The 18012-nt window shown below is 41.4% G+C and overlaps 1 protein-coding gene across 2 annotated transcripts in view; it reads left to right on the top strand.

Annotated features, from left to right (window-relative positions):
* Positions 1–18012, top strand: part of LOC110528350 (metabotropic glutamate receptor 2) — a 67870-nt gene that overhangs the window by 36839 nt on the left and 13019 nt on the right. For both annotated transcript variants that reach the window (XM_036983941.1, XM_036983940.1), the window contains 3 exons: positions 15189–15458; positions 15884–16063; positions 16279–16669. In XM_036983941.1, coding sequence (XP_036839836.1) covers positions 15189–15458; positions 15884–16063; positions 16279–16669 — 841 coding nt within the window. The remainder of the gene's footprint in view (positions 1–15188; positions 15459–15883; positions 16064–16278; positions 16670–18012) is intronic.

Below are 18012 nucleotides of genomic sequence, written 5' to 3'. Positions count from 1 at the left end.
GATGTTTCTACAACTTGATTGAAGTCCACCTGTGGTAAATTGTTGGACATGATTTGGAAAAGCACACACCTGTCTATATAAGGTCCCACAGTTGACAGTGCATGTCAGAGCAAAAATCAAGCCATGAGGTCGAAGGAATTGTCCGTACATTTCTGCAGCATTGAAGGTCCCTAAGAACTCAGTGGCTTCCATCATTCTTAAATGGAAGATGTTTGGAACCACAAACAATCTTCCTAGAGCTGGCCACCCGGCCAAACTGAGCAATCGGGGGAGAAGGGCCTTCGTCAGTGAAGTGACCAAGAAATTGATGGCCACTCTGACAGAGCTCTAGAGTTCCTCTGTGGAGATGGGAAAACCTTCCATAAGGACAACCATCTCTGCAGCACTCCACCAATCAGGCCTTTATGATAGAGTGGCCAGATGGAAGCCACTCCTCAGTAAAAGGCACATTACAGCCCGCTTGCACTTTGCCAAAGGGCACCTAAAGACTCTCAGACCATGAGAAACAAGATTGTCTGGACTGATGAAACCAAGATTTGTACTCTTTGGTGTGAATGCATTACGTCTGGAGTAAACCTGGCACCATCCCTACAGTGAAGCGTGGTGGTGGCAGCAACATTCCTAAAAACCTGTATTCGCTTTGTCATTATGAGGTATTTTGTGTAGATTCATGAGACAAAAAAAATATTTATCCCTTTTAGAATAAGGTTGTAACGTAACAAAATGTGGAAAAAGGGAAGGGGTCTGAATACTTTCCGAATGCACTGTCCTTGTCTCATCGCGCACCAGCGACTCCTGTGGTGGGCCAGGTGCAGTGCGTGCTAACCAAGGTTGCCAGGTGCACGGTGTTTCCTCCGACACATTGGTGCGGCTGGCTTCCGGGTTGGATGCGCACTGTGTTAAGAAGCAGTGCGGCTTGGTTGGGTTGTGTATCGGAGGACGCATGACTTTCAACCTTCGTCTCTCCCGAGCCCTTAAGGGAGTTGTAGCGATGAGACAAGATAGCAGCTACTAAAAAACAATTGGATACCATGAAATTGGGGAGAAAAATTGGGGAGAAAAAAGGGGTAAAATTCAACAACAAAAAAACACTTTTAAAAAAAAATAATCCATCCACCTGTCAAGCTAATTAAACAGTATTACACAGGTGCACCTTGTGCTGGGGACAATAAAAGGCAACATTAAAATGTGCAGTTTTGTCACACAACACAATGGCTCAAGTTTAGAGGGAGCATGCAATTGGCATGCTCTGTCCACCAGAGCTGTTGACAGAATGTTAATTTCTCCACCATAAACCACCTCCACTGTCGTTTTAGCGAATTTGCCAGTACATCCAACAGCAGACCACTCCGTCCCAGGACCTCCACATCCGGCTTATTTACCTGCGGGATTGTCAGAGGAATGAGCAGGGAGGTTCGGAGGTTGTATTTCCGTCTGTAATAAAGCCCTTTTGTGTGGAAAAAACTCATTCTGATTGGCTGGGCCTGGCTCCCCAGATTAGAGCCATAGATTAGGGCCTAATGAATTAATTTAAATTGACTGATTTCCTTATATGAACTATAACTCAGCAGTCTTTGAAAATGTTACGTGTTGAGTTTTTATTTTTGTTCAGTATATTTTCCCCAGTCTTGATCCAATGCTGAGGTTGTGAGGTGTTGTTATTTCAATGTTGAGCACTCTACTGATTTCTTCAGCACACGTCTACTTTTCATTGACACACAGATCGATAAGGTTTCAATAGACAGCCAGACATCATGCAGCCTCTCTCGGTCAATACTGACTGACTGGAATTTTTCACTCCTGTAGTGTGTATGATATATACTGCCATGGTTTTGATTATGATGAACCAGGCAAAGCTAAGCACCATTGCCTTGGACAGTGGATACACAGATCTTAATGGCCATAGAGACTGCCAAAGAGAACAAGATTGAGATAAAAAATCTGATTGTCAATCAAATGATTGTCATATCTGACATTGACTGACAGTGCATTAACAGTATAATTACATTCAGTTACAATGACTCTCTGCATTTGATACGATCATGCACATGCTTGTATGGTCCCATGATAGAAGTCTGGATGGATGGATTGAGAGTGTGTGTATGTGTGCGTGCGTACGTTCCAATGGTAGAAGGTTGGATGGAGAGGCAAAAAGACAGGCTGGAGTTGCTCTCTTCTACATTTCATCTATAGTGGATCTGTAGCTTAGCCTCCTTCCCTCCTTCCTCGTCATCCCATCTTCATGATTGGCATGGCCCTCTGGGATGTACAGATGGGCTTTCCATGTTGAAGAAATCATGACATACGTGTAGATGAGTAAGAGCTGCCACTCGCCCGCACCCAGGCTGTCTCATGTACATACGTCCTCTATCTCAGCCCCTTCTCTGCTCCTATCTCTTCTGAAGAGGTGACTTCTCATCAAACCGTCTCTCGTGGATGTATGAATGGATGTATATATGGATGTATGGATGGATGTATAGGTTGATGTATATATGGATGTATAGATGGATCTATATATAGATGTATTAATGTATGTATAGTTTGATGTATGGATGGATGTATAGTTTGATGAATGGATGGATGTTTAGATGGATGTATAGATGGATGTATTGATGGATGTATTGATGGATGTATAGTTTGATGTATGGATGGATGTATAGGTTGATGTATATATGGATGTATAGATGGATCTATATATAGATGTATTAATGTATGTATAGTTTGATGTATGGATGGATGTATTGATGAATGTATAGGTTGATGTATGGATGGATGTATTGATGGACGTATAGTTTGATGAATGGATGGATGTTTAGATGGATGTATAGATGGGTGTATATATGGAAGTGTAGATGCATCCTGTCCATTGGGATACAGAACCCTTAACTGGAACTGTAGTCTTCTTTGTATATGGAATCATGCCTGTACCTATAATCTCTCATGGACAGAGCCACGTAAACATACTAACTGGTACCATAGTATCTGTTGGGAAGGAATGGGATGTGTGGGATAACGAGCAGCAGTAGTTCCGGGGTTTTTTATTTTTTTTTATTTTTATGCGTTGTTTGAACAAATCATAATTTTGCAGGTGTTAGCATCTTTCGAATTCTGGAAAAGGAGGGGACAACTCCACATTCCAGTTCTGCTCCTCATTCTAGCATCTTTTCATCTCTTCTCTTAACAGGTATGGACACAGAACTTAATCGAGGAGCTGACCAATTACGTGAGACTTTATTGTACCTATAACTGGAACTTTTAGCTCTCAAACAGTCTCTGGAGCATTATGTCTATGCAGTCTCATGTATGTATAGGGATGCAATGTATAACTCGAACTCTCAACCCTTAAAGGACTGCAATGTCAGTGATGGATTTATAAGCTGCAGTCTCTCATTCTATCAGTTATGCTTAAAAGCTAACCAGGGAGTTTGTTAGTAATTATATTTTAAATCCCATTAGTTGGTTTTTGCAACATTTTCGCTGCAACACAGCAAGTCTACTCTGGGGAATATATATAGGCTTCTGCACATTCATTTTCATATTTTCATATCAACATTTAACAGCTGAAATGACTGGAGGTTGCCAGAGGTGTGGTGATGGAACTGCTCTTGCTATGATTCCACTCATTCATAAACAAATACAGTATGTAACCCCCTTTGAACCTGGCCAGATTTAAAGCAGCAGTAAGTGGAATGCTACTCCCAGCTAGCATTTTAAACTCTATCTCAATAATACAGTCTATCCTAATCATATTAGCAGAGTTTATGTAAAAATTGAATAAAGAAATGAGGTCAATTAAAGGTTAAGTTGCTGAAAATTTGATTTTTGGAAACTAAGATTTAATTGATCAATTAATAAGGGTCTAAGTCAGCTGAGGTGTTCCTAGTTGTCCCTCGGAAGGAGACAGAAAGAGGGAGAGAGATAGATATAATGAGAGCGATAAAAAGAGTGACATAGAGTAAAGGAGAAATGGAGAGTAGAGTGAGTACAGAAAGGCATACACAGACAGTTACTGTCACACACTCCAGTGGTATCCTGATCCTTTTTCAGTTTCTGCTGGTGACAGCTAACTGACACTTCACTGCCTGTCTGAGAGTGGTGGAGGATGTGGGACCCATGCATATGTGACTACCTGCCTCAGTGTAGTCGGATACATGCAGTGGAATAAAGTATAAAATGTCAGATAATGAGAGCTGTCTATGTCATTGCTGGTCCATGCTACCTAGTACACTCTTGTGCTTAAATCAGTTGCAAAGACAGGTAACCAATCCAAGCAACTACAGTGCCTTGCGAAAGTATTCGGCCCCCTTGAACTTTGTAACCTTTTGCCACATTTCAGGCTTCAAACATAAATATATAAAACTGTATTTTTTTGTGAAGAATCAACAACAAGTGGGACACAATCATGAAGTGGAACGACATTTATTGGATATTTCAAACTTTTTTAACAAATCAAAAACTGAAAAATTGGGCGTGCAAAATTATTCAGCCCCCTTAAGTTAATACTGTGTAGCGCCACCTTTTGCTGCGATTACAGCTGTAAGTCGCTTGGGGTATGTCTCTATCAGTTTTGCACATCGAGAGACTGACATTTTTTCCCATTCCTCCTTGCAAAACAGCTCGAGCTCAGTGAGGTTGGATGGAGAGCATTTGTGAACAGCAGTTTTCAGTTCTTTCCACAGATTCTCGATTGGATTCAGGTCTGGACTTTGACTTGGCCATTCTAACACCTGGAAATGTTTATTTTTGAACCATTCCATTGTAGATTTTGCTTTATGTTTTGGATCATTGTCTTGTTGGAAGACAAATCTCCGTCCCAGTCTCAGGTCTTTTGCAGACTCCATCAGGTTTTCTTCCAGAATGGTCCTGTATTTGGCTCCATCCATCTTCCCATCAATTTTAACCATCTTCCCTGTCCCTGCTGAAGAAAAGCAGGCCCAAACCATGATGCTGCCACCACCATGTTTGACAGTGGGGATGGTGTGTTCAGCTGTGTTGCTTTTACGCCAAACATAACGTTTTGCATTGTTGCCAAAAAGTTCAATTTTGATTTCATCTGACCAGAGCACCTTCTTCCACATGTTTGGTGTGTCTCCCAGGTGGCTTGTGGCAAACTTTAAACAACACTTTTTATGGATATCTTTAAGAAATGGCTTTCTTCTTGCCACTCTTCCATAAAGGCCAGATTTGTGCAATATACGACTGATTGTTGTCCAATGGACAGAGTCTCCCACCTCAGCTGTAGATCTCTGCAGTTCATCCAGAGTGATTATGGGCCTCTTGGCTGCATCTCTGATCAGTCTTCTCCTTGTATGAGCTGAAAGTTTAGAGGGACGGCCAGGTCTTGGTAGATTTGCAGTGGTCTGATGCTCCTTCCATTTCAATATTATCGCTTGCACAGTACTCCTTGGGATGTTTAAAGCTTGGGAAATATTTTTGTATCCAAATCCGGCTTTAAACTTCTTCACAACAGTATCTCGGACCTGCCTGGTGTGTTCCTTGTTCTTCATGATGCTCTCTGCGCTTTTAACGGACCTCTGAGACTATCACAGTGCAGGTGCATTTATACGGAGACTTGATTACACACAGGTGGATTGTATTTATCATCATTAGTTATTTAGGTCAACATTGGATCATTCAGAGATCCTCACTGAACTTCTGGAGAGAGTTTGCTGCACTGAAAGTAAAGTGGCTGAATAATTTTGCACGCCCAAATTTTCAGTTTTTGATTTGTTAAAAAAGTTTGAAATATCCAATAAATGTCGTTCCACTTCATGATTGTGTCCCACTTGTTGCTGATTCTTCACAAAAAATACAGTTTTATATCTTTATGTTTGAAGCCTGAAATGTGGCAAAAGGTCGCAAAGTTCAAGGGGGCCGAATACTTTCGCAAGGCACTGTATAATCAATGTTGGCTACTGTATCTTATGTATTGATAGAAGTTAACAATTTATACTAAAATGTATTTATTCAAGTTAACATGACCTTCAATTAACAAGACTTTCAGTTGTATTTAGTGCTTTATTAATGATGATGTAATGATGTAATATGTTACAGTTTAATGCTCTTAGTGGATTCATATTTCAGTCCATCTTCGGCTCCGCACTACATAAAGCACCAGTCAAAAGTTTGGATACTGTCACGCCCTGAATTTAGAGAGCCTTTTATTCTCTAATTTGGTTAGGTCGGGGTGTGACTAGGGTGGATATTCTAGTTTTTGTATTTCTATGTTGGCCTGGTATGGTTCCCAATCAGAGGCAGCTGTCTATCGTTGTCTCTGATTGGGGATCATATTTAGGCAGCCTTTCCCACTGGGTTTTTGTGGGATCTTGTTTTTGGTTAGTTGCCTGTGAGCACTCCATTTGCTGCACGTTTCATTTGCTGTTTATTGTTTTTTGTGAGTTTCATCTGAATAAACATGTGGAACTCTACGTACGCTGCGCCTTGGTCCGACATTCATTATAACGATCGTGACCGATACAACTTCTCGTTCAAGGGTTTTTCTTTATTTTTACTATTTTCTACATTGTAGAATAATAGTGAAGACATCAAAATTATTAAATAATATATGGAATCATGTAGTAACCAAAACAACTGTTAAACAAATCAAAATATATTTTATATTTGAGATTCTTTAAAGGAGCCACGCTTTGCATTGATGACAGCTTTGCACACTATTGGCATTCTCTCAACCAGCTTCATGAAGTAGACACCTGGAATGCATTTCAATTAACAGGTGTGCCTTGTTAAGTTAATTTGTGGAATTTCTTTCCCTCTTATTGCATTTGAGCCAATCAGTTGAGTTGTGACAATGTAGGGGTGGTATACAGAAGATAGCCCTATTTGGTAAAAGACCAAATCCATATTATGGAAAGTACAGATCAAATAAGCAAAGAGAAACAACAGTGCATCATTACTTTAAGACATGAAGGTCAGTCAATGTGGAAAATGTCAAGAAATTTCAAAGCACTATGACGAATCTGGCACTCATGAGGACCGCCATGGGAAAGGAAGACCCAGAGTTATCTCTGCTGCAGAGGATAAGTTACCAGCCTCAGAGATTATAGCCCAAATAAATGCTTCACAGACTTCAAGTAACAGACATATCTCAACATCAACTGTTCAGAGGAGACTTCATGAATCAGGCCTTCATGGTCAAATTGCTGGAAACCACTACGAAAGGACACCAATAAGAAGAAGAGACTTGCTTGGGCCAAGAAACATGAGCAATGGACATTACACCAGTGGAAATCTGTCCTTTGGTCTGATGAGTCCAAATTTGAGATTTTTGATTCGCAGATGCAGAGTAGGTGAATGGATGATGTCCACATGTGTGGTTCCCACCGTGAAACACGGAGGAGGAGGTATGATGGTGTTGGGGTGCTTTGCTGGTGACACTGTCAGTGATTTATTTAGAATTCAAGGCACACTTAACCAGCATGGCTACCACAGCATTCTGCAGCATACGCCATCCCATCTGGTTTGCTCATAGTGGGACTATCAATAATTTTTCAACAGGACAATAACCCAAAACACCTCCAGGCTGTGTAAGGGATATTTGACCAAGAAGGAGAGTGATGGAGTGCTGTATCAGATGAGCTGGCCTCCACAATCACCCAACCTCAACCCAATTGAGATGGTTTGGGATGAGTTGGACCGCAGAGTGAAGGAAAAGCAGCTAACAAGTGCTCAGCATATGTGGGAACTCCTTCAAGACTATTGGAAAAGCATTCCAGGTGAAGCTGGTGAGAGAATGCCAAGAGTTTGTAAAGCTGTCATTGAGGCAAAGGGTGGCTACTTTGAAGAATCTCAAATATAAAATATATATTTTGATTTGTTTAACACTTTTTTTGGTTGCTACATGATTCAATATGTGTTATTTCATCGTTTTGAAGTCTTCACTATTATTCTACAATATTGAGAATAGTAAAAATGAAGAAAAACCCTTGAAAAAGTAGGTGTCCAAACTTTTGACTGGTACTGTACGTACAGTAGTGTAGATGCCCCTGCGTCTACACAGAAAGGGGACATGGAATGGATTTCTGTTATCCAGAGGAAGCATTACACTTTGCCTGTCTAAATACGTCATATTTACTAAATTTGTCCTCTTGAACCAGTAGTGTGCCTGCTGTTCCCCCAGGCCTGTGGTATACAGGGCATTTTAAATGGAACTGTCAGAGTGGGTTAAGTGCAAGACTGTTCTGAGATCAGTGTAAATGTCAGTCAACTCCATCGAGGTCGGAAGAGAGACCATCACTTATCTTTGCCATTATCACTTCTGTGACAGCATGGACAGCCCCATGAGGTTTTTCTGTGAAGTGTGCCCCCTTTCCAACTCTATTGTCAGTTTATAGAGAAAACCTCTAGGGAGGCACACTCCACAGAGTATGTTAGTGTTGCACTCACCATACTAGCTGATCTCTCTGCTCTCTCCAGCTTGCCTTATGTCCATCCACTTTCGTGCACTGATGTTTATTTATGGAACAGTGTCCTTGAGATGAAATACCCCAGATATTTGGAGGACAAAATCTCTCAATCAGCTGTAAGATGCCATCCGTAGGACTGTAGAAATTTTGACTACAGTGTAGGTAGGCAGTAATCAGTACATTTATTATGAAACTTTTGTTTTGTTTCTATTTAGTTGTTTTGTTTGTCTTTTTTTCTATTTCTGACACAAATGGGAATACTTTTTTTAGGAGTATACTCTGCTCATTAGCATATTATCTTTCTGAGACTCAGCAAAAAAAAACGTTTTTGAACATAGAGTTGAAGTCAGAAGTTTACATACACTTAGGTTGGAGTCAATTAAACTAGTTTTTCAACCACTCCACAAATGTCTTGTTAACAAACTATAGTTTTGACAAGTCAGTTAGGGCATCTACTTTGTGCATGACAAGTAATTATCCAACAATTGTTTCCAGACAGATTATTTCACTTATAATTCACTGTATCACAATTCCAGTGGGTCAGAAGGTTACATACACTAAGTTGACTGTGCCTTTAAACAGCTTGGAAAATTCCAGAAAATAATGTCATGGCTTTAGAAGCTTCTGATAGGCTAATTGACATAATTTGAGTCAATTGGAGGTGTATCTGTGGATGTATTTCAAGGCCTACCTTCAAACTCGGTGCCTCTTTGCTTGACATCATGGGAAAATAAAAATAAATCAGCCAAGACCTCCAGAAAAATTGTGGACCTCCACAAGTCTGGTTCATCCTTGGGAGCAATTTCCAAACACCTGAAGGTACCATGTTCATCTGTACAAACAATAGTATGCAAGTATAAACACCATGGGACCACGCATCCGTGATACCGCTCAGGAAGGAGATGCGTTCTGTCTCCTAGAAATGAATGTACTTTGGTGCAAAAGGTGCAAATCAATCCCAGAACAACAGCAAAGGACATTGTGAAGATGCTGGAGGAAACAGGTACAAAAGTATCTATATCCACAGTAAAACGAGTCCTATATCGACATAACCTGAAAGGCCGCTCAGCAAGGAAGAAGCCACTGCTCCAAAACCACCATAAAAAAGCCAGACTACGGTTTGCAACTGCACATGGGGACAAAGAAAGAACACCATCCCAACCGTGAATTATGGGGGTGGCAGCATCATGTTGTGGGGGTGCTTTGCTGCAGGAGCGAATAGTGCACGAGGCATGAGGCAGGAAAATTATGTGGATATATTGACATCTCAAGACATCAGTCAGGAAGTTAAAGCTTAGTCGCAAATGGGTCTTCCAAATGGACATCGACCCCAAGCATACTTACAAAGTTGTGGAAAAATGGCTTAAAGACAAAGTTGGAGGGGCCGTCACACAGCCCTGACCTCAATCCTATAGAAAATGTGGGCAGAACTGAAAAAGTGTGTGCGAGCAAGGAGGCCTACAAACCTGACTCAGTTACACCAGCTCTGTCAGGAGGAATGGGCCAAAATTCACCCAACTTATTGTGGGATGCTTGTGGAAGGCTACCGGAAACATTTGACCCAAGTTAAACAATTTAAAGGCAATGCTACCAAATACTAATTGAGTGTATGTAAACTTCTGACCCACTGGGAATGTGATGAAACAAATAAAAGCTGAAGTAAATCATTCTCTCTACTATTATTCTGACATTTCACATTCTTAAAATAAAGTGGTGCTCCTAACTGACCTAAGACAGGGATTTTTGACAAGGATTAAATTTCAGGAATTGTGAAAACTGAGTTTAAATGTATTTGGCTAAGGTGCATGTAAACTTCCGACTTCAACTGTATTTATTAAGTGATACATATTTTTATTATATGTGCGTGCACTGTATTGAAAATGAGGAATTGGTTTATTGTAAATATGACTATACAGTCAACTTTAGAGTAGGTACAGAAAAACAGTTAGCACATCCCGATGTTCACTACTAAATTACATGTATTGATCTCTCTCTCTCTCTTTCTCTCTTTTTACTGTATCCCCATTTCTCCCCATATGACCCCTGTTTCTTCCCCTTCTCCCCTTCTTTAAATAATTTGTAATTGTGTGTGCACTGTAGTGGACATAAGTAATTGGTTCATAGTAAATATGAACAATTTAACTTTACAGAAAAAACAGTTAGCACATCCTGATGTCCACTGCCCTGAAAACTCACCACACTATTCCTGAGATATTTACTTAGCAATTTGAATATCAAACTTACAAAGATTATAATTACACAATTACACACATTTGCCTTCTACTAACATAAAAGGTGCTAATTGTGTTTGGCAGACATTTTGAAAAACCAGGAAGAGAAGGTTATCCAGGTCACAACCCCACACGTTATATCATTGACAAGCCCATAATGCCCTCTCAAAGTAACAACAGGACTTAACATAGTGGCATGTACTGTATGGGCCTCAAAGATACGGACCAAAACCCAAAAAAATGAATTGCTGGGTATCACATGAGGATATAATCTAGTCCTATCTGATTTAAGAGAGTACAATGAACATCATATCACATCACATAACCAAGACGCACATGTGCCATATGTGCTCAGAAGAAATAATCAGTCCACTGGCAGTGTTGTATAGGCATAGAGCATCCAAAAAGGCACATACAGAGCCTTCAGAAAGTATTAATAGCCCTTGACTTATTCCACATTTTGTTGTGTTACAGCCTGAATTCAAAATGGATTAAATATATTTTTCCTCACCAATCGACATACAATACCCCAGAATGACAAAGTGAAAACATGTTTTTAGACATTTTTGTAAATTCATTGAAAATTTAAATACAGAAATATTTAATTTACATAAGAATTCACACCCCTGCGTCAATACTTTGGCAAGGATTACAGCTGTGAGTCTTTCAGGGCGAGTCTCTAAGAGCTTTCTACACCTGGATTGTACTACATTTGCCCATTATTCTTTTCAAAATTCTTCAAGCTCTATCAAATTGGTTGTTGCTCATTGCCAGACAACCATTTTAGGTCTTGCCTTAGATTTTCAAGTAGATTCAAGTTAACTCTTTAACTCGTTCCCTCCCCAGAAACATTCACTGTCGTCTTGTAAGCAACTCCAGTGTAGATTTAGCCTTGCGTTTTAGGTTATTGTCCTGCTGACAAATGTATTAGTCTCCCAGTGTATGGTGGAAAGCAGACAACCAAGTTTTCCTCTATGATTTTGCCCTTGCTTAGCTCCATTCAGTTCGTTTTTTATCCTGAAAAACTCCCCCATCCTTAACATCCTTAAGATAACAAGCATACCCATAACATGATGCAGCCACCACTATGTTTGAAAATATGGAGAGGGGTACTCAGTAATGTGTTGTATTGGATTTTCCCCAAAACATAACACTTCGTATTCAGGACAAAAAAGATCATTGCTTTGCCACATTTTTTTGCAGTATTACTTTAGTGCCTTGTTGCAAACAAGATGCATATTTTGGAAAACTTTTATTCTGTACAGGCTTCCTTCTTTTCACTTGGTCATTTAGGTTAGTATTGTGGAGTAACTACAATGATGTTGATCCATCCTGAGTTGTCTCTTGTCACAGCCATTAAACTCTAACTGTTTTAAAGTCACCATCAGCCTCATGGTGAAATCCCTGAGCAGATGCACTGCTCTTCGTGAACTGAGTTAGGAAGGGCGTCTGTATCTTTGTAGTGACGAGGTGTATTGATACACCACCCAAAGTGTAATTAATAACTTCACCATGCTCAAAGGGATATTTAATGTCTGGAAAACCTCTGTGGTCTTTGTGGTTGAATCTGTGTTTGAAATTCACTGCTCGACTGAGGGACCTTACAGATAATTGTATGTGTGGGGTACAGAGATGATATAGTCATGCAAAAACCACATCAAACACTATTATTGCACATAGAGTGAGTCCATGCAACTTATTATGTGAATTGTTAAGCACATTTTTACTCCTGAACTTATTTAGGCTTGCCATAACAAAGGGGTTGAATACTTGTGACTCAAGAGATTTCTACTTTCCATTTGTAATGGGAACATACAGCTGCAGCACGGCATGAGGCGTCTCACAACACGTGCTACGCAGAGTATTATACAGTATACTGTAGGCTATTCTGCACAGAGCACAGAACGTTGTGGGTGTATTAATGATGTGCAAGAACTATCAAATACTGGATTAATCTCCTCAAATGAAGATGGATATCTGTCTCATAATATTTTTTATGTACTGGCCGAAAAACTAAAGGGATGATGGCCACTAATTAGTCAACTAAAAAGTTAGAAGTCACTATTCTATTGTCATGTGTTGGGAAGGGAAGGCAGGTGAAATAATGAAGATCTGAAGTGTGAAAGAGTGAGGAGTTAAATGAGGTCCATGGGAATGGTAGGGCTGTGGAAGCCCCTAGGCATCCTGATGTGCTAGAGGGAGAAGGTGGTAGTTACAGTGGTGTTACAAGAACAAACATGGGCACACACACGCGAATGCTCGAGCACGCACACACACACATTTGCTTTACTCTCTTTGTTGGGACCAAACAATTGATTTCCATTCAAAGTCCTATTTTCCCTAACCCCTTTCCTTAACCTTAATCTCAACACCAAACCCCTAACCCTAAACCTAACCCTAACTCCTAACCTTAACCGCTAATCCTAATTTTAACACTAACCCTAAAACTAACCCCTAAGCCTTAAATAGCCTTCTTCCTTCTGGGGACCGGCGAAATGTCCCCGCAATTTTCCTTGTTTTACTTGGGAGGACTCCTGGACCACAAAAGGATAGTAAAACTAAAGACACACACTAATCAATGTTGACTATTTATTCAACATGTTCTGCTTTCCACAGAGGTACAATATAATATTGTTCTATTCAATTATGTGATTAGGCCTATGTCTCTCTCAGCAACATCCGCTTTCAATAGCTTCCACGTGGTAGATCAATAGATGATGTCTGAGTTATTTGGGGCATAATAAGCTTATGGTGTCTAAATATCAATGGTAGATTCCACAACATACGCACACACCTCAGTCTGCCTATCTGATGGCTTTAGTTGTGTCTGGCCCTAGACTAGACAGCTTTAAACTGCTGGGTAAAGTTCTTGTCTCAAAGTTCTGGTTGTCATCACATAATTAAACAGATATGGTTGTCATCCATTTCTTCCATCTGTATTGGGATGGGTGGCTCTTGCTCCAGGTAATGTGGATGACTGACATTGTAGACAGGGTTGGTGATTGTGTGACATGTGAAAGGGGCATTGGCTTGTGACCTCTCTCTATCTACAATGTCAAACCCTCAGGTAGACAAAAATGGAGGTTTTAGAGTTAATTTCCTGCAATTCTACGCATTTTGCCATGGGCCCTAGCGGCTGCGGGGCCCTAAGTGGTCACTTATGTTGCTTATACCTGGAACCGGCCCTGTAGACAGCAGAAGCTTTTCAAAAGAGAATCCTCCGAGGTACAGAGATACAGTAGAGATGGACTGAAGATGCAGAGATAAAGAGAGAGACATTTTTGGACAGCTGAAGATTTTCTTAAGAGGGTCCTCTGAGGTGTAGAGATATTAAAGATTTATGCTAGTCGGCTAACCCAAATGGCACCCTATTCCCTATATAGTGCACTACTTTTGGCCAGAGCCAATGTATAGGGAATAAGGTGCCACTTAGGAAGCAGTCATAAACACCTTTGGACTGGGGCTGAGGATCTGATATCACTCCCTGATAAATTAGCTCTGAAAACAGAGAGAATGGTGTGCTGTAGTTGTTTTGTTAGTTTACTTGTAAAATATGTGTGCCGGTTGAGATCACCTAACCGAAGGCGGGCACGTCTATCAATAATATCTCCTACAACCATACAGAGGCTGTAGCCATTGTCACTGTGTGAGTCATTTAAATGAGAACTATGATGATTATAGTCCGTGTGAATTTGACATGAGGAAGAAGCTCTCTTACGGTGTTTAACACATGTAAGTGTAGGTGTTGAATGTCTGGGACTAGCTAACATAGTTTATACCTTCCTCTCTCCCTCTCTCTCTCTCTCTCTCCCTCTCTCCATCTCTCTCTCCCTCTCTCTCTCTCTCTCTCTCTCTCTCTCTCTCTCTCTCTCTCTCTCTCTCTCTCTCTCTCTCTACTTTCCTTCCTTCCTTCCTCCCTCCATCCCCCTCCCTCCTTCCCTCCAACTCTTACCCTCTCTCCCCCACTTCCTCTCCCTCCCTTCCTCCCTCCCTCCAACTCTTACCCTCCCTCCCTCACTTCCTCTCCCTCCCTTCCTCCCTCCCCACTTCCTCTCTCCCTCACTCCCTATCCCTCCCTCCATCACTTCCTCTCTCCCTCCCTCCCTCACTTCCTCTCTCCCTCGCTCCCTCACTTCCTCTCTCCCTCGCTCCCTATCCGTCCTTCCCCCCACTTCCTCTCTCCCTCGCTCCCTATCCGTCCCTCCCTCCCTCCCTCACTCCCTCACTTCCTCTCTCCCTCGCTCCCTATCCGTCCTTCCTTCCCCCTCCCTCCCTCCCCCACTTCCTCTCTCCCTCGCTCCCTATCCGTTCTTCCCTCCCTCCCTCCTTCCCTCCCCCTCCCTCCCTCCCCCACTTCCTCTCTCCTTCGCTCCCTATTCGTCCTTCCCTCCCCCTCCCTCCCTCCCCCAATTCCTCTCTCCCTCGCTCCCTATCCGTCCCTCCCTCCCTCCCTCCCTCCCTCCCTCCCTCCCTCCCTCCCTCCCTCCCTCCCTCCCTCCCTCCCTCCCTCCCTCCCTCTCTCTTCCCTCACCAGGTTGCCAACCTCCTCCGCCTCTTCCAGATCCCTCAGATCAGCTATGCCTCCACCAGCGCCAAGCTCAGTGACAAGTCTCGCTATGACTACTTCGCCCGCACCGTGCCGCCTGATTTCTACCAGGCCAAGGCCATCGCTGAGATCCTGCGCTACTTCAACTGGACCTACGTGTCCACTGTGGCATCTGAGGGCGACTACGGCGAGACAGGCATCGATGCCTTCCAGCAGGAGGCCCGCGCCCGCCAAATCTGCATCGCCACCTCGGCTAAGGTCAGACGATTGTTATTTGTTTGTTCGCTGCTGTTGTTGTTGTTGTCCCTGTCACAGCTAAATAATTAATACAGAGTAAATTATTAGTGTTGAATAGTGTTGAATAGTGTTGAATTATTAAATTATTAGTGTTGAATAGTGTTGAATTATTAAATTATTAGTGTTGAATAGTGTTGAATAGTGTTGAATTATTAAATTATTAGTGTTGAATAGTGTTGAATAGTGTTGAATTATTAAATTATTAGTGTTGAATAGTGTTGAATAGTGTTGAATTATTAAATTATTAGTGTTGAATAGTGTTGAATAGTGTTGAATTATTAAATTATTAGTGTTGAATAGTGTTGAATAGTGTTGAAGACTACTGTGTCTTGTTGTAACATGCAATAATTATAAGTTAGTACATAATTAATTTGTTGGTCAAACAGGTGAGCCGCTCGATGAACCGGTTCAGCTACGACCAGGTGATCCGCTCGCTGCAGCAGAAGTCCAACGCCAAGGTGGTCATCCTGTTCACACGCAGTGAGGATGCCAGAGAGCTGCTGGTGGCTGCCGCTCGCATGAACAGCACCTTCACTTGGGTGGCCAGCGATGGCTGGGGGGCGCAGGTAGGGTCTGGTAGTCCATTCAAAAATGGTTGATTCCCGATTCCCAAGCAATTATAGAACCAATTCCTGTATAATAATCGATTCCTGTCATTTTACTGCTGTTTCCGATAAAATGTCATGTTTTGTGACTGTGATGTTGGTAACTGCAGATGTAAGTTAAGTAAGAAATGTTATGTTTTCATTCCAATTAATTATAAAATGTGAATGATTTTCAGGAGAGTGTGGTGAGGGGAAGCGAGACAGCAGCAGAGGGGGCCTTCACCATCGAGCTGGCCTCCTACCCCATCCGGGAGTTTGCAGACTACTTCACCAAGCTGAACCCTTACACTAACACACGGAACCCCTGGTTCAGAGAATTCTGGGAGCACCGCTTCGACTGTAGTCTCACAGAGCCTGGTTGTAGCGAACACAGTCTGCGGGATGGCAAGTTTGAGCAGGAGTCCAAGATCATGTTTGTAGTCAACGCGGTGTATGCTATGGCTCATGCCCTGCATAATATGAGGCAGGCGGTGTGCCTACCCAATGCCACCAAGATATGTGATGCCATGAAACCAGGCACCGGGAAGAGGTTCTATAGAGACTTCATCCTCAAGGCCAAGTTTGATGGTGAGTGAAGTGGTCAACAATAGAAATAGCGTAAATAGAAGGGGCCATCACCCTTTCTTGTTAATATTCCATAATGAGTGGACCGGTGGAGTGCACCCAATTGAGTGCTCCCAATTATGTGGGTAATGTAATTCAATTTTTATGGCCTTAACAGCCATATAAGGTCAGGTGACTTGATTACTGTCTATATAACAATGTTAGCCTATACTTCATTCACCACACAAGTTTAGATATACTATAGAATTAAACTATCTTTGCCACTCATAATGTTTATGAAATGTTTTATTCTTACTTTTCTTATTTTCAATGTGATAAGGGAAGCGCTCTGCAAGCAACTCAGAATCACAGAGTAATCCTATTATTACCCTGAGCCTCTCCTAGACTGATGTCTAAATATAATTGAGTATTACATTTTTTTATTTAATCATGAATATTGGCAAATTGGGGCAATTTGAAACAAATGCTAATCTGGATTGAGCATGAGATTGTTTTTTCAGTTGGTGTTTTGTCCCTGTGGAGTTGAGAAAGGTTTGGGGAAGATTCAATTTGCAGTGATAAAACATGAATTAACATCTATGGGATCATTAGTAACAAATAGAGACTGAGTAAGATGCTTAGCAAGCCACCTGCAGTATTTTGAGAACATGCCTCACGAATGGATGTTTGCATTAAAGGAATTCGTTAAAAAGAAGACTGATTCGATTGAAGGAAACTTTTACATAATATCTTCGATGAAGGAAACTTTTACATAACATCTTCGATGAAGGAAACTTTTACATAACATCTTCGATGAAGGAAACTTTTACATAACATCTTCGATGAAGGAAACTTTTACATAACATCTTCGATGAAGGAAACTTTTACATAACATCTAAGTATGTGAGAATTTTTTTTTTTACTATATATTAAAACTCAATATCTAACTAAAGAGGAGGGGTTTTTGTTCCTCTTAAATGTCATAATTTATATATTTCTGTTTCCCCTCGTCTGAAACCCTGAAGAAGGCATCACACCCTATAACAATAATAATAATAATAATAACAATATAGAAGCATTTCTGAAATCTATTTCCATTGTCCATGTCAGGTTGTGCGCTACTGGTATAGAAGTCAGGTGCAGGAGAGCAGAGAGTTGTGATCTACTGGTATAGAAGTCAGGTGCAGGAGAGTAGAGAGTTGTGATCTACTGGTATAGAAGTCAGGTGCAGGAGAGTAGAGAGTTGTGATCTACTGGTATAGAAGTCAGGAGCAGGAGAGCAGAGAGTTGTGATCAGGCTCACACTTTATTTGGCAGAAGCAACAACAGACAGACGGACGCAACTGGTTAAAAAACCTCCAGCCAAT

The sequence above is a fragment of the Oncorhynchus mykiss genome, chromosome 7 (genome assembly GCF_013265735.2).
Source record: "Oncorhynchus mykiss isolate Arlee chromosome 7, USDA_OmykA_1.1, whole genome shotgun sequence".
NCBI lineage: Eukaryota > Metazoa > Chordata > Actinopteri > Salmoniformes > Salmonidae > Oncorhynchus > Oncorhynchus mykiss.
The sequence above is the reverse complement of the archived record's forward strand: the minus strand, read 5'-3'. Positions and strand labels throughout refer to the sequence as shown.